General features: G+C 41.7%; 1 protein-coding gene across 1 annotated transcript in view; it reads right to left on the bottom strand.

Moving 5' to 3' along the window:
* Positions 1-25262, bottom strand: part of LOC119902937 (sickle tail protein-like) — a 128306-nt gene that overhangs the window by 83893 nt on the left and 19151 nt on the right. The window contains exons 5-7 of the mRNA XM_038719342.1: positions 6592-6790; positions 3616-3814; positions 1694-1781 (exon numbers count right to left, since the gene is read on the bottom strand). Coding sequence (XP_038575270.1) covers positions 1694-1781; positions 3616-3814; positions 6592-6790 — 486 coding nt within the window. The remainder of the gene's footprint in view (positions 1-1693; positions 1782-3615; positions 3815-6591; positions 6791-25262) is intronic.

Here is a 25262-nt window from a genome sequence, read left to right as displayed (position 1 = left end):
AGATAATGAAGTGTGTGAGAGGAAAACGTGTTTATCTGTACTTTCATAAGTCTTTGCTTTGGTGTTTCACCACACCAAGTCAAACTGTATATTCAGTGGATTTTCAGTATGTGATAGTCCTCAATACACAGAAAACACTGTGCCTTTCATGTTTTTTAGTGTGTGTGTGTGTGTTTGTGGATGATAGTGTGTGTTAGTCTGTCCTGTGATCTCTATCAGCAGGACAGGACCTCAGGAGGCTTATGAACATCACACGGAGTGTTTATCTTCAGATGTCAGTAACAAAGACCTGGACATTTGCGAGAACTGGCTTTATGTTTCCTTGCGGTATACAGTAACTGTAGAAGCAAAACAAAGTCAAAAGAGAAAAACTGTGCCTGCTGGTTAACGACAGGGCCAAAGTAGTGTATCAGTCTTGGACATCAAAGATGGCGTTTTACAAAAGTACATCCGATGATTTGTGATGTGAAATCATTATACAGTATGTGATTCTGCCACTTCTGTCATTAATTCCAGCACCAATAGCTTAGGTTTAAGGTTTAACGTCCCAACAGATGGTTTTGCCCTGTCTGCAGTTGAATCAAAGGCTGTCAGTTCAACGAGAACACTGTAGACGCAGGAGGGGTGCTGACACAGGGATAAAAAAAGCCTGGGGGAAAAGGCTGCTCTGCAGTCTGGTAGTGTGGCAGTAGAAACTGTCTTTAGTATCCTTTGGGCTCTGCGTAGACACCTCACCTCACTGATATCACTGATGCTCGGGAGATGGGTATCAATGATCTTCTGAGCAGTTTAATCACCCAGTCCTCTGGTCCTGGGCCGTGCACATCCCATGCCAGTTTGTGGTGTTTCCATTCAGGATGCTTTCTATTGCTCCTCTGTAAATGCTGACAAGAACTTGGTGTGGGAATTTGGCCTTCTTAAGCTTCCTCAAGAAAAATAGTCGTTTCTGAGCTTTCTTCACCAGCGTGGAGATGTGAGACGACCATGTCAGGTTTTCTGATACCCAGGAACCTGAAACTGTTCACCTGCTCCACCTCAGCTCCACTGATGCAGACAGGAGTGTGTGTCTTTATTTTCTTGGTTTTGCTGACATTGAGCAGTTGGTTGTTCTCTGCAGACCACTCTGCAAGATCTCCTGGATTCCATCAAAGATCAATTTCCTCCCAATATAAATTATCATCGTTGTTTGAAATCCAGCCAGTGATGGTGTTGTCGTCCGCAAACTTCACAATAGAGTTCTCTCCATGTTGGGAGTTGTAGTCTTGGGTGTACAGCTTAACCAGAAGGGGGCATAGCACACAGCCCTGGGGAGTTCCAGCGTTGAGCATGGAGTGATTAACCCTAACCCACACGGGGCGACATCTTATTGTAGGGGGAGCAGCCGATAGTAAGGAAATCCCACTTAGGGTGGCTGTTTTGCTCAGTCCAACAAGTAAGCTATCTTCACATCTACATAATACTATAGAAATACAATACAATGAATATTTATGATTTATATTTAATATTTACATATTTTCAAGCCATTTACCATTTAGTCTTGCATTCCTAGTGCAAAGACATCACTTCTGTTATGAATTGGCGCCATATAAATAAAATCGAACTGAATTATTAGTCATGTCTGAAACTGGAAACAGTTGATTCATAACACTGTAGGATACAATGAAAAATATGGAGGGTGTTTTGGCTGACTCACCTCTGTGTTGGCAGGCCTGGCATAGCGTTTGAACACATGTGTTGGGTCTTTATGATAAACCTTGAGACAGGAGTGGGATGTGATGTTTCTAGAAGCACACAGAACACACAGTGACCGCTGAATGTGCGTTAACAAATGGACAAAATGTCTCGGACACTTTATTATATGCAGAATCACCATTCACACAACAACATTCGTGCAAAAGAATATTTAAGATTTACAAGAAAAGTAAAAAAAACCAATTGAGTGATCAGATGGATGAGATGTGCAAGACCAAAAAAATATACTTGTTACTGTTGTAAATTCTTATTTTGAGGGAATTAGTATTTTGTTCATGATGTTTAAGATACAATCATTAATATGTGACGTGGATCTTCATCACAATGGCTTTGCAAATTGGAGTCAGTGACTTAACACTGCCTGTCCCTCCTCTGTTTCTTTAATGGCTGCTGAGACTTTCTAAATCATGCTGTCTCCTGGAAATTACTCTGATGTACTACTACCGTAATTTCAAAAGCAAGTCATTTTTTTATCAATGCAATAAGGTCTGTGAATGTTTATTTCTGATGAGCAGTGTACACTAGGCTTATTCCGATTGGCAATTGGATCTCCTATCAACGATTGAAGGGATAATCAGGGTGAAAACTGGGTTTTCATGTGCCTATATTAAGGAGATTGTAACTAACTCACTATCAGAACTAAGATGAATAAAAACATCTGAGAATCTGTGTTTCCCATTCATTAATTTATTTGTGGCGACATGACAAGCCTCAATATCAACAGACTGTCAGTAAATCTGCTTACTCACTCCCTCTCTCTCTCACAAACACACTGAAACAGAGCCGTGTGTACAGGTATAGAAAAACTAAAGCACTGAAGTTAACTCTAAGAAGTTAGTGTATTTGTTCTAAACACAACGCTGTCAATGTCAGAGACCCAACTTCAAATAAGTTCTAAGCAAGCATGTAAGGAGCCTAGCTAATAAGGATAGATATGTTAACGTTAGAATACAGCTGGGTGTCAAGGTTAGCTCGCTGTACATATCTGCTATCTGTTGATTCACAGCACAGGTAGCTCTTCCCCCGATCACAGGTTTGGGGAAATGCATTTAAAACAAATATGGACCCTATAATTTAACTTCAAAAAAGAGCTATTAGAATAATAAATAAAGAGGGTTTCTGGGAATCTGCAGACTAATTATTTCACCTGCATGCACATTAACATTTTTAGATATTGTGTAAAATCAAAATACTTTTTCAAGTTAGGAATTAAAGTGTTCCTGTTTGTATTAAAAAAAATAAATAACTAGAATAATTAATTAAAAACTAGAAGGAAAGTACTGTTTAAGTGGATTGTGCATATTTTAAACATGTAGGTGAGTGAAAAATACACAAGTGTTTTGGGATAGATATTTTAAATTCTGGGAGATTTTTTTAAATTCTGGAATGGATTTAGTGACAAGTTGAAATCTTTGTGGAGTTTCAAAAAAATATGCAGGATAAGCGGTTGACGATGGATGGATGGATTGGTGTACATGATTGGTGTCATGCTTTGTTCATCATATTGTAGATTGAAATAAACCACGGTCAGTGCTCAGATTCACTCTTCACAGTTGAGACTGTTGGTTATTGGTCCCTGATTCCATTCATCTATTTAATAATGTAATATTTACAACTTTATTCATATTTCTAAAATCTATCTGATATTAGTTAGTAACTGAACCTGCCAGCTTACTTCTGAACTGAACATAACTATGAACGTATATCTTGACATTATGAATGGGTAGAAAGGAGAGCAGGGAATGGTCGTGTACATCATTTCAGAATCACCCTTTTCTGTATCACAGTAATTTAGGAGGCACACAAGTTGGTGTTTTTTAGTACGCACGTTAATGACTAATTACTGCATCAACAGGCCCTCACCTGATGTCCTCCAGGTGGTAGTAGACGTTGCGGCTGGTGTCTTTGATGTAGATGGCCATGTTGGGAGACTGCAGCATCTTTATGGTGAGCTGATGGGGGAAGGCAGTGACAAACAGAGCCTGCAGAGCGTCCTGACTGCTGATCTCAGCAGGCATCCTGACCTGCTTCGTCTCCTCCCCGTACTGCAGGTATAACACACCTGAGACACCACACACAGGCAGGGAGGGCTTTAGTCTCTGACAGGAGAACATCCATTAATCTGAATGCACCACATCTGACAACCAAACTACGTGTCTAACCCCTGGGTTATTGTTAGAGGCAGCTACTGTGTAAGTGTATGCAAGCATGACATAATGTCATCATCCCTTAAGTAACAATGCCACACACCTTAATGCACCTGGTAGACTCCAAGAGTTGAAATTAAGGCAGTACAGTATCTTTAACTAAACACATCTGCAGTGTGAATAAAAACTCAACATTCTTACATCACAGTCCCTGGAAGGTCTATTGTCAGCAGGCTGCTCGGGACGTACGTGAGGATTTAAAGGTACAATGTGAACTGAGACTACACCTGTCGGGGCAGCATATCAATATCAGGTCATAACTGCGGACAGCTGCCATTAGCTAGCTGTGCAGCTAACTTAGCAGTGTTAGCTGAGTCCAAAATGGGCACCCGAACCAGAGCCGGGCTCAGCCCTGAACTCAGCTTTCTATGTAGTAGTAGTCAGACTGTGCAGGTCATGGCCTTGTACATGTGTACAGTTGAAACCAGAAGTTTACATACACTATATAAAATACACATATCCTTTTTTTTCTCACCGTCTGACATGAAATCAGACAATCACTTTTCCTGTTTTAGGTCCATTAGGATTACCAAAATTATTTATATTGGCTAAATGCCAGAATAATGAGAGAAGAATTTATTTAGACTATTTTTACTTTCTTTACTTTGTTCAAAGTCAGAAGTTTACATACACTAAGATTACTATGCCTTTAAACAATTTTGGAAAGCCCGGATGATGCTTCTGATTATGTTAATTAGAGACACACCTGTGGATGTTTTTTTAAGGCACACCTGAAACACACTGCTTCTTTGTGTAACATCATGGGAAAGTCAAAAGAAATCACGTTCATCTGTTGTAAGCAAGTATAAACACCATGGGAATGTCCAGCTATCATACCGCTCGGGAAGGAGATGAACGTGCTTTGGTCCAAAATGTGTAGATCAACCCAAGAACAAAAGCAAAAGACCTTGTGAAGATGCTGGCTGAAGCTGGTAAGAGTTTGTCATTATCCACAGGCTAAAAGGTAGGGGTGGGAATCACCAGAGGCCCCACGATACGATATTATCACGATATTTATGTTGCGATTCGATTTTATTGCGATTTTAAATATATTGAGATATATTGCAATTTATTACCTTTTTCCAACTTCCAATTAGGTCCCTAAGTCAAACTTTGTCAACATCTGTTTATCTAAAAAGACACATTTCTCTGTTTGTTCATATCACTTTTTCAGTCCTCTATATGGTCCTGTTAAGTTTTCTAGAGGACTAAAAAAGCAATAGATTTTATTATTCTAGCACCAAAAATTTAAAACTCCCATCTGCATTTTATATACTAAAATATCGATACTTGGCGTCCGTGTATCGATACAGTATTGCAATGGCAAATATCACGATACTATGCTGTCGATTTTTTCCCCACCCCCTACTAAAAGGCCACTCTGCCGGGAAGAAGCCATTACTCCAAAAGAAACAGAAAAAAAGCCATATTACAGTTTGTAAATGCACACAGGGACAAAGACCTTCATTTTTGGAGACATGTCCTGTGGTCTGACGAAACTAAAATCGAACCGTTTGGCCATAATGACCATCGTTACGTTTGGAGGAATAAGGGGGAAGCTTGCAAGCCTGAGAACACCATCCCAACTGTGAAATACGGGGGTGGCAGCATCATGCTGTGGGGTTGATTTGCTGCAGGAGGGACTGGTGCACTTCGCAAAAGATGGCATCATGAGGAAAGACCATTATGTGGAAATACTAACATCTCAAGACATCAGCCAGGAAGTTAAAGCTTGGGCGCAAATGGGTCTTCCAAATGGACAATAACCGGAAGCATACTGCCAAACTGGTTCCAAAGTGGCTTAAGGATAACAAAGTGGCCATCACAAAGCCCTGATCTCAAACCTATTGAAAATTTAGGGGAAGAGCTGAAAAGGTGTGCGAGCAAGGCGGCCTACAAACTTGGCTCAGTTACACCAGTTCTGTCAGGAGGAATAGGCCAAAATTGCTGCCAACTATTGTGAGAAGCTTGTGGAAGGATATCCAAAACATTTGACCAAAGTCATCCAGTTTAAAGGCAATGGTACCAAATACTAATGAAATGTATGTAAACTTCTGACTTTGACCAAAGTAATAAAAAATTGTCTAAATAAATCCTTCAGTCATTATTCTGGCTTTTAACAAATATAAATAATTTTGGTAATCCTACTGGACATTAACCAGGAAAAGTGATGAGTGTCTGATTTCATGTCAGACAGTGAGGAAAAAAGCATGTGTCTTTTTATATAGTGTATGTAAACTTCAGGTTTCAACTGTATATTTGAGCTGTGGCGTGATCAGTGTGCATGCTGATGACATTTTGTATCTTGGATTGATAAAAGAATAAACCTTCCCTTAAGTAGTAGTCCACAAGGCCTCTGGGTTATGAAACAGGCTCTGTTAGGACTCAAGGACAGACTTCACCCAAACATGCTTTACATGACCTCATTTTCCCTTTTCTAAGGCTGGTGCCAATTATATTGTGTTATTTAGTTTAAATATTGATAATCTCTGACAGCCGTGTTCAGTGTCATCCCTCCACTTTTCTTTTGTGCAAGTGTATTTTTGCCTATGCTACATATTTTTGGTGCTGCCTTAAATAAGCGGTATTAACGCTACAGTGTGTGTGTGTGTGTGTGTGTGTGTGTACGTACCAGGCAACCTCTCTCTTGTCTGACCACTCGACCACCCCACAGGTAGACTTGCTCTGGCTTTACAGCCCCTTGTAAAGGGGACTGTGGGGGGCAGCACCTCTCCATCAGACATGGCCGCAGAAGCCAGGGGGTCCTGCTGTCCCGCCAAGTCCAGTCCGCCTGCACAGGATGGGCTTTCAGAGGGCCAGGGATTTTTCTTCTAGATGGAATGAAAAAGAATAAAAGAGTAGACTGAATGACCCTGAGATGATATGAGACTGTGGCACGGAAAATTAGAACAGGACAGGGGGCTTAAATGATGATGAGATGGCTTCAAAAGAAAGACAATGTGTATTTGTTACAAAAAGATTAACCTTTTCAAGTGCTTCTTCCTCTGCTTTCAGGCATCAGAGGAATATTTAATGGATTTCTACACAATATTTCTATGCATGTTGTGAAATGATTAGCTGTTTACAGTCCTGGGACAGCAATGTTTGTGTCAGAGCATTTGATTTATTGATCGCTGTTGGGATATAAAGAACATTTCAACAAACAAAACATGCTTCTGAAATAAATTTCCTACCCCAGCTTTAATGTTTACTTTGGTATTGTGATGTTGTGTTAATTGTATAAATCATGTCTGCATAGCTGTCAGACAAAACACACATTTGAAGACGGCCTGCATGTCAACATTAGACACTACACACACAGTCCCCTCCAAAAGTATTGCTACCAGCTGTATACCCTACACTCTGCTTCAGTAAGTGCCAGCACAGTTTTACGTCAACTTCAAGACTGCTGTCACATTCCATTATACAAATAAGCTAATAAGATGCAGCAGTTCTGTGCTTTGGCTTTGAGCTTAGTGCTCCATGTTTAGTGTACAAGATAAATCTAGGTGTGTGTGTGTGGTTGTTCCTCTAACTTTTTTCATTGAGCAAATGTTGCAAAGATAGAAAGCTGAAGAAAGGAGGTTACTTAAGGTGAAGAGACAACACACTTTTCAGAAGATTAAAATCACACAATTTACACACAAAACTTCTTATGTAGAGCTTACTATATATTCAAACTTACTAATTACTAAAAGTTGCACCAACTTTCAACTAAACCACCCACCGTACTGTGGTTAGTAGGGCAGGCTGGCTGGGTCACATCAGTTGCCATGAGGATGGCCAATCCCCAAAGTCTTCCTCTATGGAGAAGTGGCAAATGGAAGGAGACCACTGGCAATCCTATGTGGACTTACTCTTGGCAGCCCTGCCATGTGATGTGGTCTTGTAAGCAAACACTCGATGCACGGCCACGGAACCGATGTTTACGACCTGACGTTCACTAATGCATTCACAAGCACACATGCAGAGATCACTGGTATGCACGGGGGGGGTTACTTTTGTCCCGAGCTGCAGTGGTGGTGGTGGTTTGAGAAAGACTGTATCTGAACTGACAGAGACTGAGATGTGGGTGTGGGGGCAACGTTTGGTACTGTAGGTCACGCAGAGTCCAGTGATGATAATGTTAGACCAAGCTAAAGTTCTGTTTAATACCAAAAATACCAAAATACAGAGGTGAGGATGAAGTAATATATCCACACATTTTACTGAGATGTGTGTTTTGTGCAATAGAGTCGATCTGTTAAATGTTAAAAGTCTTTTTATTATTACAGAAAGTGATTCTAATTTAGGTTTATTCATTAATAAAACATTAGTTTCCAGATGGCAGGCAGGGTTCAACATTAATGTTTTTCACCCTAAGTACATTTTTACTCTCCCCTATACAAACTATTTTATTTATTAGCGGTTATCAAAGAACAACAAGACTAAGGTTAACTGTCCTGCTTTATAAATAATAAAGTAAATTAATCAGACTATGGACACTGTGTGTCATAGAGGCGAACCAACAAACATTCTTGCATATAAAAAAGGTATGACAACGACCCCCTCTTCCTCCCCAAAGATGGATGCATTAACAGTGACTGACAAATCATTAGAAATTTGTAGGCAGGGCTGGGCGACATGGCCTTATAGAATATTACGATATTTTTAGGCGAAATTGCAATACACGTATGATGTATGATGTACAATATATCTCAATTCACACATTTTGTCTGAATTAACTTACCTACAATGGCAACAGATAAATAAAGAGCAGAGCCTCCATTTTCATCCAGTGGGGCTAGAGGAGTGGATGAAGGAGTCGATTAGGGCTGCCCCCCGACTAAGGATTTACATAGTCCAATCAGAATGGTCAAGTCCTGACTATAGTCCACTGACACTGATAGATGAATCATGTGTGTTTTTGCACGGCGATTGCGAGCCAGGGGAGGGGGTTACACATGGTAGCTCCGCTTTAATCTCTAATCAGTCTCTATTAGTCACTGTAACTTAAACTGCACATTTCCAGCTACATTGAGGCTTATTGTTGACCCGTTTCTCTCTCGCGCCTGCCATTCACCGGTCTTGTGCAGAGTTTTGCATGCATGCCGTGTGGCCGACAACTGCATGCACGTCATGGGACTATTTCAAGCACTGTTTAAAAACGATACAACATTCTTTGCGTGGTTCATCAACGGTGATAAATGAGGCGCGAGGTGAGGACAACTCGGCACAACACCAGTGAAGCTGGGGCTCAGTCTCTTCAGCGCGCTGAGCCTACATATGCGCACTGACGACCCATGGTTAGGGTCACAATTGTTGGGTCTCTGTTAATAATATTACAAAGAATACAGTCTAGAGCTGTTCTATATGAAAAGTGCAATGAGATAACTTCTGTTAAAAATTGACACTATAAAGATAAAATTGAAGTGAAAAGCAGTCTGACTCTTCCACATTACAAGAAACACTAGAGGCTGATTGCATAAAAGGAAAACAACTGAAACTCTCAATCCATAAACACGAAACACACACACACACTTACTGTTGTGCATTCCTGTACAGTGTTTCTAAGCCACACAGTTTGTTCCCAGGTTAAAAAGACGATATGTGTGCTAATTACAGCCCTGAGGGAAGTTGACAAGCCAGAATCCATCGCTCCCACACTGTTATCTGAAGGAAAGGACTGATGATGCTTTTAGTGCTGTCACATGGACCTCAGCTGGAGCCACTAAACATGAGTCACAGGTAGAAGAATGAGCCTTGTTACAGCAGTTCAGCAGTATAAGGTGGCCGTTCTGGATAGTTTCCATTCCAACACTGATTTTGTTTTCTAAAGGCAGCCAAGACTCTTAAGGAAGCTACTAACGTTCTTTTTAGACACGTCTTTGGAATCTCATAGATCTCTTAGATCTCACAAATGATTGATTGTAATTACATGTGATCTAATCTTCATCAAGACGTCTCCCAGAGTTCCGTGTTCTGAGCACCATGCATTTTTAAGCACTTTTCATCTAAATGCTGTCATTTTCAGCTACTGTATCTGGAGGTCGCTAATTCACGTAGGCCTAAGTGAATTGGTTTAGTATAAAGGTGGACATGTCTAATAAATCAAACCCTAAGTATAAAGCGAAAGCAAGTGCCCCTAGAAGTTGCAGTGTTCATTACACACCATAGTTTGAATGTGCTGGTTGGAACTAAAAAAGTTTTTTTGCACTGCACCTGCCTCAGAAATATTTGTATAAATGCTTTTTCAGTATTTCCTTACCACCGGCCACAACTCATTATGCTCTCTGAGCTGAGTGACATAATAAAACCATAAGGTGTTGATTCACCCCTTACTGCATCACCTGAAGTCGTCTCTGTGTAATCAGTGTAGCAGTGTTTGTAGGTGTGTTTCTGTGCTGGTTCTGGTCTGTCGTGGACAGCTGACTCCCAAAGCTTTTGATGTTCTTGATATTTTGTGCGGTGGTTAGTTTGTGGTCTATAACGGCAACCAATTTTCAGCACAGTTTGCAGACATCTTTTGAGCAACATCTGTCCTATCAAAGCCAAACCACCTCCATGCCAGTGAGGCTGATCCATATCTAGCGATTCAATCGGCGAAGACTGCGAGGCTGGTGGTGTCAGTGTTTTATATGATTAAATTGGTTGTTCACTCATTTTTAACTTCAAGTCATAAATTTTTTGACTTGTTTAACTCCAGCACACGTGTTCTGCATGCATGACACAGTGAATGCGCAGACAAGGTGTTTTTTGCAAAGTGAGGGACGTAACCTACTCAATAATGTCTGCTCACAAATCGTTACAACAATTAAGATATTATCGTAGACAATACATATCGCACACCCCTACTTTCCACATGTACAGTGAACTGCAATCCAATACAGCCCAGCTATAAAAATACTTTGTCGAAGTCAGAGGTGGTCATGTGAACACTGTTTATTCACTGGGGGTGAACCATTTTGGAAAATAATCTAATAGTGATTTTATTTACCAATATTGTGATTTAATATGCAATTATTTTTTAAGCTCTTCATCTTCTGTATTATACAAAATAGACAAGTAATAAATAAGTGTTTAGTATGACCAACAAAATATTAGATAGATTAAACATACACTGTTCTTTCCTGTGAGCCAGGCCTATATGTTTTGATGAAATAAGGTGATGCATGTATTATCTTCCGCGATGAACTCATGAGTCATTTCCACATGTCGTTTGAAGTAACGTTATGTTCATATGGAGTTATGCTTTCAAACATTTAGGTCAGTAATCCCTGTCGGGTAGTATCTGGCTTATTTGACACACTGGTTTTTGGCCTATTAGCCATGCAACTATCGTACATGGCATTGTGGTGTTTTTTTAAGTGCTGATACAGGTTAGAAGTGCACTCGTTGGCGTCTGTAGCCACCTGTCGGAAGCTCCGTCTTAAACCGGACTCTTATCCAGTTTTAATCCACTCTTTTTCGTTACATTTTTTATATCCTTTTTATTTAACTTAACTTTATTTAAGTTTTACGTGGGTTAAGGATTTTAGTCATCCGACATGGATTTTAAACTAGATGACCGTAAAAACGCGATCAACGCTACTGATCGCAACAAAGCTCCGGTGACTATGCTAGCCGAGATAACTCTGCCCCATGAGGACTGCACACTCCTTAAGAAAGCGAACAAAAAGATTGCTGACCTTATGGAAGACATCCGACGACTTTCAGAGGAACTCAAAGAGAAAGATTCCCTGCTGACTGGCTTTATGGATGTGGCTTCAGTACAAGCCAAACAGATTGTTTCTCTTAGCGCAACCGCCAACATCCAGGACACCGTGTTTTCGGACCCCTCTAGCCTTCCCAGGCTTTCATCCTGCTCGACTCCGAAGCATCAGTCAACCTGGGCTGAAGTGGTGGTCCGTGGCTGCAAGAGAGGCTCGGATGGGGCTGCCTCTCCTCCGTCCATCGGCCTCTCCAACCGCTATGCAGCCTTGTCTAACGACACTCCGGTCCATCCAGCGGATGCACCTGCGGCTTCGAGTCTCCCTGATACGGATCTCTTTCGGCGGACAGTGCCTCCCGATACTGTTGCATCTCCTCCACCGGCTACATCTCCTGCACTGGGCCGCCGGTCTGCCGCCGGACCTGATCGCCGGCCGTCATCCCGGTCAAAAACCTCCGCTTCCCGACGTAGGATCCTGAAGGAGGCTGTGCTCAGACGCTCCGGAGGCCGTCTCTACCCTGCACCGTTGGATAGCCCTTCTCTCAGGTCTGTTACTGCTACTCCAACACAACACTCGGCAGCTCACACACTCCATCTTCAGTCCGCACGCAGTGTTGAAGCAGATTCTGCTCAGTCCTGCTCTGGAACCCCACAACCGGCATCTCCTCGTGCTCTTTTCTCCCCAACCACACTAATAATTGGTGACTCCATAACCAGAAACATCCGTTTCTTTAATGCTACCACTCACTGCTTCCCCGGTGCCACCATGGCTGACATTTTAAAAAAACTCCAGGACCTGATGCCATCGCTCCCGTCCTCCATCACAAGAGTGATAGTCCATGAACAAATGACACAGATCTTCGGCAGTCTGAGCTGACAAAATCAGATTTTAACCGTCTTCTTAACTTTTTAAAGCAGTGTGGAAAGTCCGTTTTTATCTCTGGTCCCATTCCCACAGTTGGTCGCGGTGCTGGCCGCTTCAGTAGACTCCTTGGCCTCCACAACTGGCTCCAGTCCGCCTGCAGGGCTCATCGTGTGTGTTATGTGTTACAGCATGTGGTGCGGTCCTCCACACATGACTTACGTGAATGACTAATCATTCATGCATCACACCTGGACACACCACCGCTCACTGAACAGATCTCTGCCTCACTGCCACAAACAACTGTCTCCACCTGCTGGCATGTAAAACTGTCTGCTCCCAGCGTTGTTCCAAAGACTTCTATTCCTGTCATCATCACGCATAGACCAGTAAACCGAAATGTGCACATCCCACACAGAAATATTAGTAATCTCTTAAGGATTAGGACAACTGCACCAACTCTAGCACCCAGAACAAACTCATTTAAAATGGCTCTCTTCAATGTGAGATCACTTTCAAGTAAGACTTTTATCTTAAATGATTTTATCTTGTCTGCAAATCTAGATTTTATGTTTTTAACTGAATCCTGGTTGCAAATGAATGACTATAGCCAGCTAGCTGAACTGTGTCTGCCTCAATATGATTGTTTTAGTCAACCCGAGGGTCAGTGGTCGTGGTGGTGGGCTAGTGAGCGTGTATAGGAAAAATTTAAAATGTCATCAAGTACGCTGTGATGAATTTAACTCCTTTGAAGTTCTCACTCTTAAAGTTGGAGGGCTGCAACCTATCATATTTGTTATAATTTATCGCCCCCCAAAACCGCCCGGAGGATTTTTATCAGAACTTCCTGAATTTTTATCTACTCTGGTTTTAAATTATGATAGAATTGTTCTTTGTGGCGATTTTAATATTCATGTTGATGACCCCAACAATGTTAATGCAACTGATTTTTAAATATGGCCACTTCTTTTAACTTCAAACAACATGTCAAAGGGCAAACACATAACCGTGGTCATACACTGGACTTGGTTTTTACCCTGGGTGTCAGCATTTCCTCTGTGGAATTAGTGGACATGACCATATCTGACCACAGATGTATTGTTTTTAGCTGCGATTCGCCTGTTACTCATGCCGCCTCACCAAGCTCCGTGTGTTCTCGCATCTTTAATGAACAAAGTGTTTCAAAGTTTTGCGCATTCTTTCAGAGCCAAAGCCAACACCTGTCTGATTCCAACACCAACAATCTGGTCGATCACTTCAATCATATCTGCTTGTCGTCACTAAATATTACTGCTCCTCTAAAGGTTAGGCCTACGTCTAAAGCTGGTAAGCAACCCTGGATAAATGACAGCATTCGCAGCCTAAAAAGGGAATGCAGGAAAGCAGAGCGCAGATGGAAAAAATCCAGTCTCCAAGTCCATCACCTCAGTCTGAAGGATTTATTAATTAACTACAATAACATGGTTAAGGATGCGAGAACACACTATTTTTCTGAACTCATTACTACACATAAACACAATCGCAGGTTTCTGTTTAAGACTGTGGATCAGCTGGTAAACCCAACCCCTCCTTGTGCCTCAGCTGGAAGTAATGATGACTGTGAATTGTTTTTATCTTATTTTACCAATAAGGTGGTGTCAATCAGAGCCTGTATTACCCCCGCGGCCTCTTACTCAGAGGTCCTCACCAGCAACAAGAGAGTTTTAACCAGTTTTATCCCATCCACTTGTCTGAGCTTTTAAAAACAGTATCACAAATGAGAGTGTCCTCCAGCCCACTTGATGTAATACCTACAAAGTTTTTACTGAAAGTAATAGATTCTGTTGGGCCCCATTTGATCTCTGTTTTCAACAGCTCCCTATCTACTGGTTGTGTCCCTGATTATTTTAAAACAGCTTGCGTGGACCCACTTTTAAAGAAACCTGGTTTAGATCCCTCCCTCCCACATAATTTTAGAACAATTTCAAAACTGCCTTTTATTGCAAAGATTCTAGAAAGAATTGTGTCCAAACAGCTGCTCACTGTACTGGAAAATAACAAAATATTTGAAAAGTTTCAGTCTGGTTTTAGGAAGTGCCACAGCACTGAGACTGCCCTGCTTAAAGTCACCAATGACCTTTTAATGTCTGCTGATGAAGGCATGTGCTCAGTCCTGGTACTCCTGGACCTTAGCGCTGCTTTTGACACCATTGATCACAACATCATGTTAGACAGACTGAGGCACTGGGTGGGGATCTCTGGTACTGCCCTAGAATGGTTTTCATCCTACCTGTCAAATAGGAAGTTTTGCGTGTCTGTAAACAACTATGTCTCCTCATTCTGTCCAGTTAAATATGGTGTGCCTCAGGGGTCGGTCTTAGGACCCATTTTGTTTTCCTTGTATCTGCTTCCCCTTGGACATATTATCCATAAACATGGCATTTCTTTTCATATTTATGCTGATGACACACAAATATACTTGCCCGTCAGATCCACAGACCCTGGAATGCTGAGTTCACTTAACAACTGCCTTTGTGAAGTTAAAAAATGGATGTCAAATAATTTCCTCCAGCTGAACTCAGACAAAACAGAAATCCTGGTGATCGGGTCTCAGCAGATGGTAAATCAAATACTGCCATCTGCTGGTTCCCTAGTAAATCACATTAAGCCTGTGGCAAAGAACCTTGGTGTTTGGTTTGATAGTAATTTAAATTTCGAGCAGCACACCACAAAGCTTGTTCAATCATGTTTTTATCAACTTAGAAATATAGCAAAAATTCGATCTATGTTAACTTTTAAGGACACCGAGACCATTTTACACGCCTTCGTCTCATCACGCCTGGATTATTGCAACAGCCTTTTCACCTGTTTAACCCAAAAATCTACTGATCGACTCCAGACTGTCCAGAACTCAGCTGCCAGGCTTTTAACCAGAACAAAGAAATATGACCACATTACTCCTATTTTAGCTTCATTACACTGGCTCCCAGTATGTTTTAGAATTGACTTTAAAATTCTATTGATCACTTTAAAAGCTCTTCATGGCCTCTCGCCTTGTTATATTTCTGACCTTTTAGTCCCATACGCACCAGCACGTACCTTGAGATCCTCGGGCAGAGGTCTGTTGTCTGTTCCAGAGTCTCGACTGAAAACTAAAGGGGACAGAGCGTTTGCTGTCAGAGCCCCGAGGGTCTGGAACAGCCTGCCCGAGGAAATCAGGTCGGCTGAGTCAGTAAACTCTTTTAAGTTCCTTCTTAAAACATACTTTTATAGGAGAGCCTTTCCCGATCTTATTTGACTTTATTTTATCCCTTTTATTTTATTGTATTTTACTAATTTTATATTAATTTTTCATGCTCTTATCTTGTTTTGTTTTTTTGTATTATTCTTTACACTTGTTAAAGCACTTTGTAACTTGTTTTTGTGCTCTACAAATAAGGATTATTATTATTATATTATAGCAGTGTTGCCCTGTGAGGTAACATTAGCAAAGATAGCAAGGCAAGTTTTGCACAATAACTGACACCGCGCAGCATCTTCCAAAATAGCAGTGGTGGGAAGAAGTATCAAATTATAATAATTTCAGAGAAAGATAATTTGAGAGTCAAGTCATGGCGTTAAATAATCTCATAATATCATCAGGTAGGCCTACCTACAGACGATGATACTTCCTCTGCAGACTGCTTTACTTTTGCGTGTCATGTGACCAGAGTGTAATCCAGCCTTTGCGATTAGAAAATTTCATTTTATCATATCGCGATATTATTGCAAATGCAATTAATCGTTCAGCCCTAATACTCACTGATGAGGCCTGCCACTTTTTATTTGAAATTCAAATATTCTAACTGCAATGTAATGTTTGAATTCAAAATTTAAGTGCAACACAGCTTAAAGTAGTTAGCTCGTGGTCCAGCAGAGGGGGCTTTAATCAATCAGCTTGACCTGCTGCATTTACATATCAGCAAAATGGAGGAGAACACCAGCGAGTAAAGCTGGACACCAAAGCACAAAAAATCTTGTCCTGCAACCAAAGCAAATCTGAGGACTCAGCTTCTCACTGCAGCCCAGGTGAGGCAACGGAGGGACAACTGTACAACCTCGTGTGACTGCCTACTTTTCACCACACTCATTCTCAGGAGCCAGAAGCTTGGAAAAAGCCACCAACAATAGGGAATTTGTATGCAAGGATTTGCAACCCAGTGCCCCTGCTTCAGGAGAAGGTACTCAGGACAATGACAATTCACACCCCAGTCTTTATTAGGTACATCTGTGCTGGTTAACACAAATAGCTTATAAGCCAATCATATTGCAGCAACTTCATGCATTTAGGTATGTATGACTTGCTGAAGTTCAAACCAATATCACGGATGCTTGGGAGATGGGTACCAGTGATGTTCTGAGTAGTTTAATCAGCCGCTGCAGAGCCCTCCGGTCCTGGGCCGTGCACATCCCATGCCAGTTAGTGAAGTTTCCTTTCAGGATGCTTTCTATTGCTCCTCTGTAAAAGCTGACAAGAACTTGGTGTTGAAATTTGGCCTTCTTAAGCTTCCTCAAGAAATCGGATTTTAATAACCACTTATTACAACCAAGGTGTGCAGAACACCATCTCTGAACGCACAACACGTTGAACCTTGAAGCAGATGGGCAACAGCAGCAAAAGACCACATCGGGTGCCACTCCTGTCAGCTAAGAACAGGAAACTGAGGCTATAATTCACACATGCTCACCAACACTGGAAAATAGAAGACTGGAAAAAAGTTGCCTGGTCTGATGAGTCTCAATTTCAGCTGAGACATTCAGATGATAGGGTCAGAATTTGGTGTAAACAACATGAAAGCATGGATCCATCCTGCCTTTTATCAACAGTTCAGGCTGTTGGTGGTGGTGTAATAGTGTGGGGGATATTTTCTTGGCACACTTTGGGCCCCTTAGTACCAACTGAGCATCGTTTAAATACGGCAGCCTACCTAGTATTGTTGCTGACCATGTCCATCCCCTTATGACCACAGTGTATCCAGCTTCTGATGGCTACTTCCAGCAGGATAATGCACCATGTCGCAAAACATGACAATGAGTTCACTCTACTCTAACGGCCTCCACAGTCACTAGATCTCAATCCAACAGAGCACCTTTGGGATGTGGTAAAAAGGGAGATTTGCATCATGGATGTGCAGCCGACAAATCTGCAGCAACTACGTGATGCTATCATGTCAATATGGACCAACGTCTCAGAGGAATAATTTCAACACCTATTTGAAAGTATGCCACAAAGAATTAAGGCAGTTCTGAAGGCACCCTAACAAAGTGGCCAGTGAGTGTCTACAGACTACACTGAGAAGGGTGAGACAAGCTGGACTCATATAAGCAGCAGACAACATTAACATAACTTTTAAGCAATTAATCGTATTATGATGAATTAATTAATCAATAATTAGGGCCCAAGCACTCGAAAAGGCACCAAACTTTGCACATAATTCAGGCGCAGCAAAAAAACCCGGTTATTATCAGTCGACCAGTTTGCCCGTGGCGTGTCAACATATATGCTCACTTCTGCACCAAATTTCTGTGCAGATGTTTCTGTCCCAGAAAACACATTGATGAGTCAATTCTGTAAAACTTTTTTACAGTTTTCGGTTAACTCGGTGGCGTGGCAGCGAAGTTCCACGCTTTGCCGTGATACAGGAAGTTGTTCTAACTTGACTGTACATGCTAAGATCTGTTTGAAACTTCTTTAAGCAGCCTAGTCGGGATGGGGTCTAAGAGGCAGGTTGATGGTTTAGGTGAAGAAATTATTGAAGTTAGTTGGTAAAGATTGAGGGAAGCAAAGCAGTCTAAACATATATCTGGTTCTACAGCCGTTTCTAAGGTTCCTGAGTTTAGAGATAAGTCGGTGCCAGTTGAGGGCAGGTCTTGGTGAATTTTGTTTCTAATAGTTAGAATTTTATCATTAAAGAAGCTCATGAAGTCGTAATTACTGAGAGCTATGGGAATACTTGGCTCAATAGAGCTGTGACTCTCTGTCAGCCTGGCTACAGTGCTGAAAAGAAACCTGGGGTTGTTCCTATTTTCCTCTATTAATGACGAGTAGTACGCTGCTCTGGCATTACGGAGGGCCTTCCTATAAGTTTTAAGACTATCTTGCCAAATTTAACGAGAATTTTCCAGTTTGGTGGAATGCCAATATTTCTCAAGTTTCTGCGATATTTGCTTTAATTTGTGAGTTTCAGTATTATACCATGGAGCTAACCGTCTTTGTTTTAGTATTTTCTTGTTTAGAGGGGCAACAGAGTCGAGTGTCATTCGCAGCGAGCCTGCAGCACTATCAACAAGATGATCGATTTGGGAGGGACTGAAATTAGCATCCACCGTTATTTTGTTTGCTACAGCACTATCAGACAGACAGCTTGTATAGAAATTTTTGCCCAATGGCGTGTAGTTCAGCAATACAAACTCAAAAGTTATCAAACAGTGGTCGGATAAAGAGGGATTCTGTGGGAACACCACTAAATGTTCAATTTCAATACCATACACCAAAACAAGGTCGAGGGTGTGGTTAAAACAGTGAGTCGGTTCATGAACACTCTGAGAGAAGCCATTGGAATCTAACAGAGAGATAAACGCAGTACTGAAGCTGTCATTCTCAACGTCCACGTGAATATTAAAATCCCCTACAATAATAATTTTGTTCGTTTTAAGGACTAAAGTTGACAAAAACTCAAACGCAAATTCAGATAAGAATTCAGAGTACAGACCAGGTGCTCGGTACACTATAACGAAGAGAATTGGTTGCAGTGATTTCCAACTTGGGTGTGAAAGACTAAGAACAAGGCTTTGAAATGAGTTATAATTTAGTTTAGGTTTAGAGCTGATTAGTAGGCTAGAGTCAGCCTTGCTGCTTCCTGCTTTCTTACAGTGCAAACGCTTTGCTGCTTGCTCTTGCCTCTGCTTGCATTCTTTTGCTGAAACTCTTTTTTCTGCTAGAAATCAGCAGCTCCTGGATACTTTTAAATCACTGGGACTGTCAGATAAAGTTGGCTCTTGCCATAATTTAAAAACTTTTGTGATCTTAGTGCTACGCGAGTGCAGCCTATCAATAGCACTGGCCTGTACTGCAGTGACTGGAGTTATAGTTAATGCTAATTAGCAAAAAGATGCCTCCCTTCTCCACGGACGACTTCTGCAAACTTCTACAGAAAATTGCAGTGCTGGAAACCAAGATCCACAGGTTAGAAGTGAATGTGGAGGTGAATGGACTTACCGTGGACCCAAAACAGTGGACAGGAGCATGCTAACACACGGCTAATTAGCACCAACAAGACTACCAAGAAGCAGGAGGCCTGTGTTCTGGGTAATAAATCTGAAAGTGGGAGTCCTCCTTGGAACGCTGTTGGTGCAAAGCCTAAGAGTAAATCATTTCCTGGGGAAATGGGAGGACAAGTAACAGGCAGAACCCAGCGCCCAGAGATTTGTCCAGGCAGAGCGCCTCTTCAACCCCTGTTCTTAGTGGGACACAGCTGTGGACAGCTGCGAAAGGGAGAGTTAGCAACAAACCTCCCCAACAACCGAGTGTGTAACAGCAGAACAGATTTTTGCCACTATTGCAGGACCCTGGATCTCCGTCTGATGACCTGGATAACATCCCATGCTCACACATAAGGGTAAGGACTGAGAGTAAATCAGAAAGTAAAAAGCTGCAGGGAAAGCTAACGACTGGGCCTCAAACTCTGATTGTGGGTGACGCTGCTGTAAACAATGTAAGAAGCATGTGCAGTAAGAACACCAAAATACTCTGCTTTCCGAAGGATATGGTGTCTGACTTGGCAGAAAGAATCCTGCATATCGTGGCTGAACATCCTACTGTGAAAAACATCATACTGAACATCGGGACCAATGAATTTGTGAAGCAACAGTCTAAAGTCTTGAAAGAGGATTTTAATAATCTGTTGAACACAGTCAGCTCTCTGAATGCTGAGGTGTTTATTAGTGGCCCTATACCGCCAATCCGAAGTACAGCTGAGAGATTCAGCAGACTGATGGTATTGAACACGTGGCTCTCAACAGCATGTACTGTGCATTCAATGCATTTCATCGAAAACTTTTACTTTCTGTGGGACCGCAGACATCTTTTTAAGGCAGATGGACTTCGCCTTAACAAGTCAGGAGTAACATTGTTCAGCTCCAACCTGTTTTACTTTCTGCGTCACTCATCTGTTCCCTCTGCCAAGGACACGAGACAAGAGGAATCTAAACAAGAAGAAGACATAACACAACACGGCAGAAACCTTGAAGGAGAGCCACCTCCGGAAGAGAGCTCTGATCACGGGAGACAACTGAGCCAAAAGGAAGAGCCTCCACCTCCCTCACTGAAAACCAACAGTGAGGATTCACCATCTCTACCCCCCCAATCCCCATCTAGGTCACCCTTATCTCCAGACACCCTTTCTCCCCTCTCCCCCCTGTTGGACTTCACTGATCACATGGAAGACCTGGTTAGAGCTGGGACCAAATTTACTCCCCGCACCTTCCCTCGCTCCACTCCCATTTTCTCCACCCTAAACCCCCCTCACCGTTCACCTCCACCACTGGTTCTAAGTCCTCCAGGTTTGACACATGTGTCACAAATACAGCGCACAACCCGCCTTCCCGCTTCGCAATGGCGAAGAAGCCCAGAAAGGTCTGTCTGATATGTGCTGGGTCCAGGCTACAAGGAAAAGTGTGCTGGTAGTCTTCTCCATCCCTGTCTTGATAGGTAACAGAAAAAGCACGGTGAATGTGTTAAGAAACAGGAAGCACTCAACATATCCTGCAAATTTAGTATTAATTCCTCGTCAGCCGCAGCCTGTCGAAAAAAGTGGGCCAGATAATGTTTTTAACACACTAAAATTAGCTTTGTTAAACGTTAGGTCTTCTTTTTGAAAAACATTTTTAATCAATGATTTTATAATTACTCACAATAACAATTTCATGTTTTTAACTGAAACTTGGTTGGACCAAGATAACAGTGCAGCTGTCTTTATTGAGTCTACCCCTCACAACTTCAGTTTCATGAGTGAAGCTAGAGTGCATAAGAGAGGAGGTGGAGTTGCCATTTTGTTTAATGACTCCCACCAATGCAAAAAGATGTCTTATGGGAAAATTTGCTTCTTTTGAATATGTGGCTCTTCAGCTGAATTCCTCTTCTCAAGCTATTTTCCTAAATATCTACAGGCCCCCTAAATACTGTGCAAACTTTTTTTGATGACTTTGGTGAACTGCTGTCTATAATCTGTATTGACTTTGACTGTGTGGTTATTGTTGGTGATTTTAACATCCATGTTGACAACCCCCAGGACAGAAGGACTAAAGAACTGTGTTGTGTTCTTGATAATTATGGACTGACCCAACATGTGACGGAGCCCACACACAATAAGGGGCACATTTCCAAGGTTGTGGTGACTGATGTTGCTCTCTCTGATCATTCCTGTGTTTTCTTTGAGAGCGCTATCTGCGTGCACACAAATGTACAAACGGATGTAATCACAAAACAGCATATCACTGAAAACACTAGTGAAAAATTTATTGAGGCTTTCTCCTCGACACCCGCCCCCTCACGGGTCTCGGTGAATGAGCTTGTAGATAATTTCAGTTCTAAAAATACGAATGTTATTGATGCCATTGCACCAGCCAAGGTGAAGGTGGTCTCTGGTAAGAGAAGATCTACATGGAGAAATGCCACGCTGGTTAGAACTCAAAAAAGAGAGTGTCGAAAAGCTGAACGCAGGTGGCGGAAAACAAATCTCCAGGTTCATTATGACATCTATAAAGAGAGACTTCGCATTTATAATTTAGAACTGAGAAATGCAAGGCGGTCCTTCTTCTCTGACATCATCACCAAAAACACTAATAATGCACGTGCCTTGTTTGCTACTGTCGACAGGCTAACCAACCCTCCTGTGTCTGTAGCCTCTGAACTTCTATCAACCAGGGCCTGCAATGAATTTGCTTCCTTCTTCACAGACAAAATTCCAACAATTAGACAAGCAATCAGTGCCTCCATGTCAGTAACAAGATATGTCTTGTCCCTGTGTCCACTTAAAAACAATTCATATAGCATGAGACAATTTGATTCTATTAACCATAAAAACCTGGAGGACATAATACAACATCTGAAATCCTCTTTATGTTGCCTTGATATTCTGCCAACAGGTTTTTTCAAAAATGTGTCTAAATGCATGGCCTCAGATCTACTACAAATTGTCAACATGTCCCTGAAAACTGCAGTCATTAAGCCACTCTTGAAAAAGAGCAATCTGGACAGGTCACTAATGAGCAGTTAAAGGCCCATATCAAATCTCCCATTTTTAAGTAAAATCATTGAAAAGGCTGTTTTTCAACAGCTTAGTGCTTTCTTGGCACTAAATAACTGTTAACTGATAACTGACAGTGGCAGATTTTCAGTCTTAGTATTATTGGATCTCAGTGCTGCATTCAACACGGTGGACCACAACATATTACTAGACAGACTTGAAAACTGGGTTTGACTTTCTGGCACAGTACTAAAATGGTTTGAATCCTACTTAAAGGACAGGGACTACTTTGTGTCTATAGGTAATCACACATCTGAGCTGAAAAAAATTACGTTGAGTTCCCCAAGACTCCATTCTGGGGCCTCCTTTGTTTAACATTTACATGCTTCCACTGGCTCAGATTATGAAAAACAACTAAATATGTTACAATAATTATGCAGATGACACACAGATTTACATAACCATTTCACCAGGGGACTATGATCTAGGGCTGAAACGATTTATCGATTAAATTGATAAAATCGATTAATAAAATGCTTCAACATAAATTCTTTGCATCGTCGATGCTTCGTTTAATCCATGTAACTATACAGCACAGTGTTTCGCACGGACATTTATTACTGTCGCACAATGCGCTTACACTGTGAACACGTCAGGATTATAATGTAGCCATTTGAAAAGTGGACAAAGAAGAAAGTGTCCAAAGTATGTTATTATTTCATGCTAAAGAAAACAACTACTCTGTCTGTGTCACAGTCCGTCCACCGTAAAACGAAACTTATGTCGCCTTGGCAGACAGCATGACGGCAGCTGAACAAAAAGGTGTTCTGCCAGCGGACCAGAGTCAAGGTAACAGTAACAGCAACTTTAGCAATTAACTGAAATCTTGATTGATTGTTGAGTTGAAGGCTAGCCAAAGTAAGCTGCAGTCCTCAGCTGAAAATGTGAACAAGTGCATTTGTTGTTCTCCTTTTTGGGCCGTGAGTTGTAACCTCACAGTCATGAGTAAACTGGGTGTCGGGGAGCCGCACCTTTTAACTCCCCTCTAGCTCTCTGTAGCTCAGACAATCCCTGCTACCTGTGTGTGCTAATCCATCCTTCACCCATATTCTTGTCTTTATAATTGCCATCTTTATAATAACAAACAACAGCTGTTTCGTGTGCAGGATCACTCATTTCCTGTTTCACATTTCACGTGTGTTTTCTTGACAAAACGTGGTTTGGAGACCAGCGTCGGGTGACAGCTGCTGTCAGCTCCTGTAGTGTATGTGTGTGTCCCTGTCACCGATCAGTCACGTAGTGTGAACACCACAACAACTTCAAGACTGCCCTTCATGACGGCAGGTTGTGTGAACTGCACGGCCATCGGCCGACGCTTAAAGTCGTGTAGGCTGCACGGGCCTTTAGTATAACTTGTATAGCACTGGGGTAATGTGTGTTGTATGGGTTTGTAAAGTGGCTGTCTAGTAGTTGGTCTGATGTTTGCTGTATGACACAGTATGAATTTACGAAAGGACTAATAAATAGCCTATCTATCACCTATAAACGTGCACAGCTGAGCCCGTTACAGGGGGGGCGCCGCCGCCGCCACCGCCAAGCAAAAGTACTTCTTAAAACGACACATCGATGAATTGTTGAAATAATCTATCGAAACTTCGAATACTAAAATCATCGTTAGCTGCAGCCCTACTATGATCCCATGCTGAGTGCTGGGATGCTGAGTAACTGTACTGAGCAGGTCAACGGCTGGATGTGCCAGAATTTCGACTTCAATCTGTAATGTTAAGAACCACAAATCAAGCCAGAAATCTTGGTGTAGTCATGGACTCAGTTCTAAATTTGAGGAGCCGCATTAAGACAATTACAAAGTCAGCCTATTATCACCTGAAGAATATATCAAGGATTAAATGACTTATGTCTCAGCAACACCTGGAAAACTTATCCATGCATTTATCTTCAGTCGACTTGACTACTTTAACGGTGTCTTTACAGGGCTCCCTAAGAAATCCATCAGACAGCTGCAGCTGATTCAGAACGCTGCTGCTCGAGTCCTCACTAAGACCAAAAAGGTGGATCACATCACTCCAGTTCTGATGTCTTTACATTGGCTTCCATTATGTCAAAGAAATGATTTCAAAATCCCTTAGTTTATAAAGCACTAAATGGTTTAGGGCCAAAATACATTTCCGATCTTCTGCTTCATTATGAACCATCCTGACCTCTCAGGTCATCTGGGGCAGGTCTGCAGTCAAATCTAAACAAGGAGAAGCAGCATCTGCTGAAACTGTCAGTTCTTTTAAATTAAGACTGAAGACTTTTCTTTTTACCATTGCTTTTAATTAAATATTTACACGGTGAGAAATCAGTAGGTTTTGGAGTTACAGTGGACACAAAGATAGCTATGGACCCGAGTACAGACTAGCTAGAGACAGTAGATTAAGTGTACTTCTATGTTTATTGTCTTTTCAAAATAAGTGTAACTCAAT

Source organism: Micropterus salmoides, unplaced genomic scaffold (assembly GCF_014851395.1).
Source record: "Micropterus salmoides isolate LMB-PRFRI ecotype aquatic unplaced genomic scaffold, ASM1485139v1 Ms_hic_scaffold_14, whole genome shotgun sequence".
NCBI lineage: Eukaryota > Metazoa > Chordata > Actinopteri > Centrarchiformes > Centrarchidae > Micropterus > Micropterus salmoides.
Note: the sequence above shows the minus strand (reverse complement) of the source record. Positions and strands in the feature narration are given on the sequence as shown.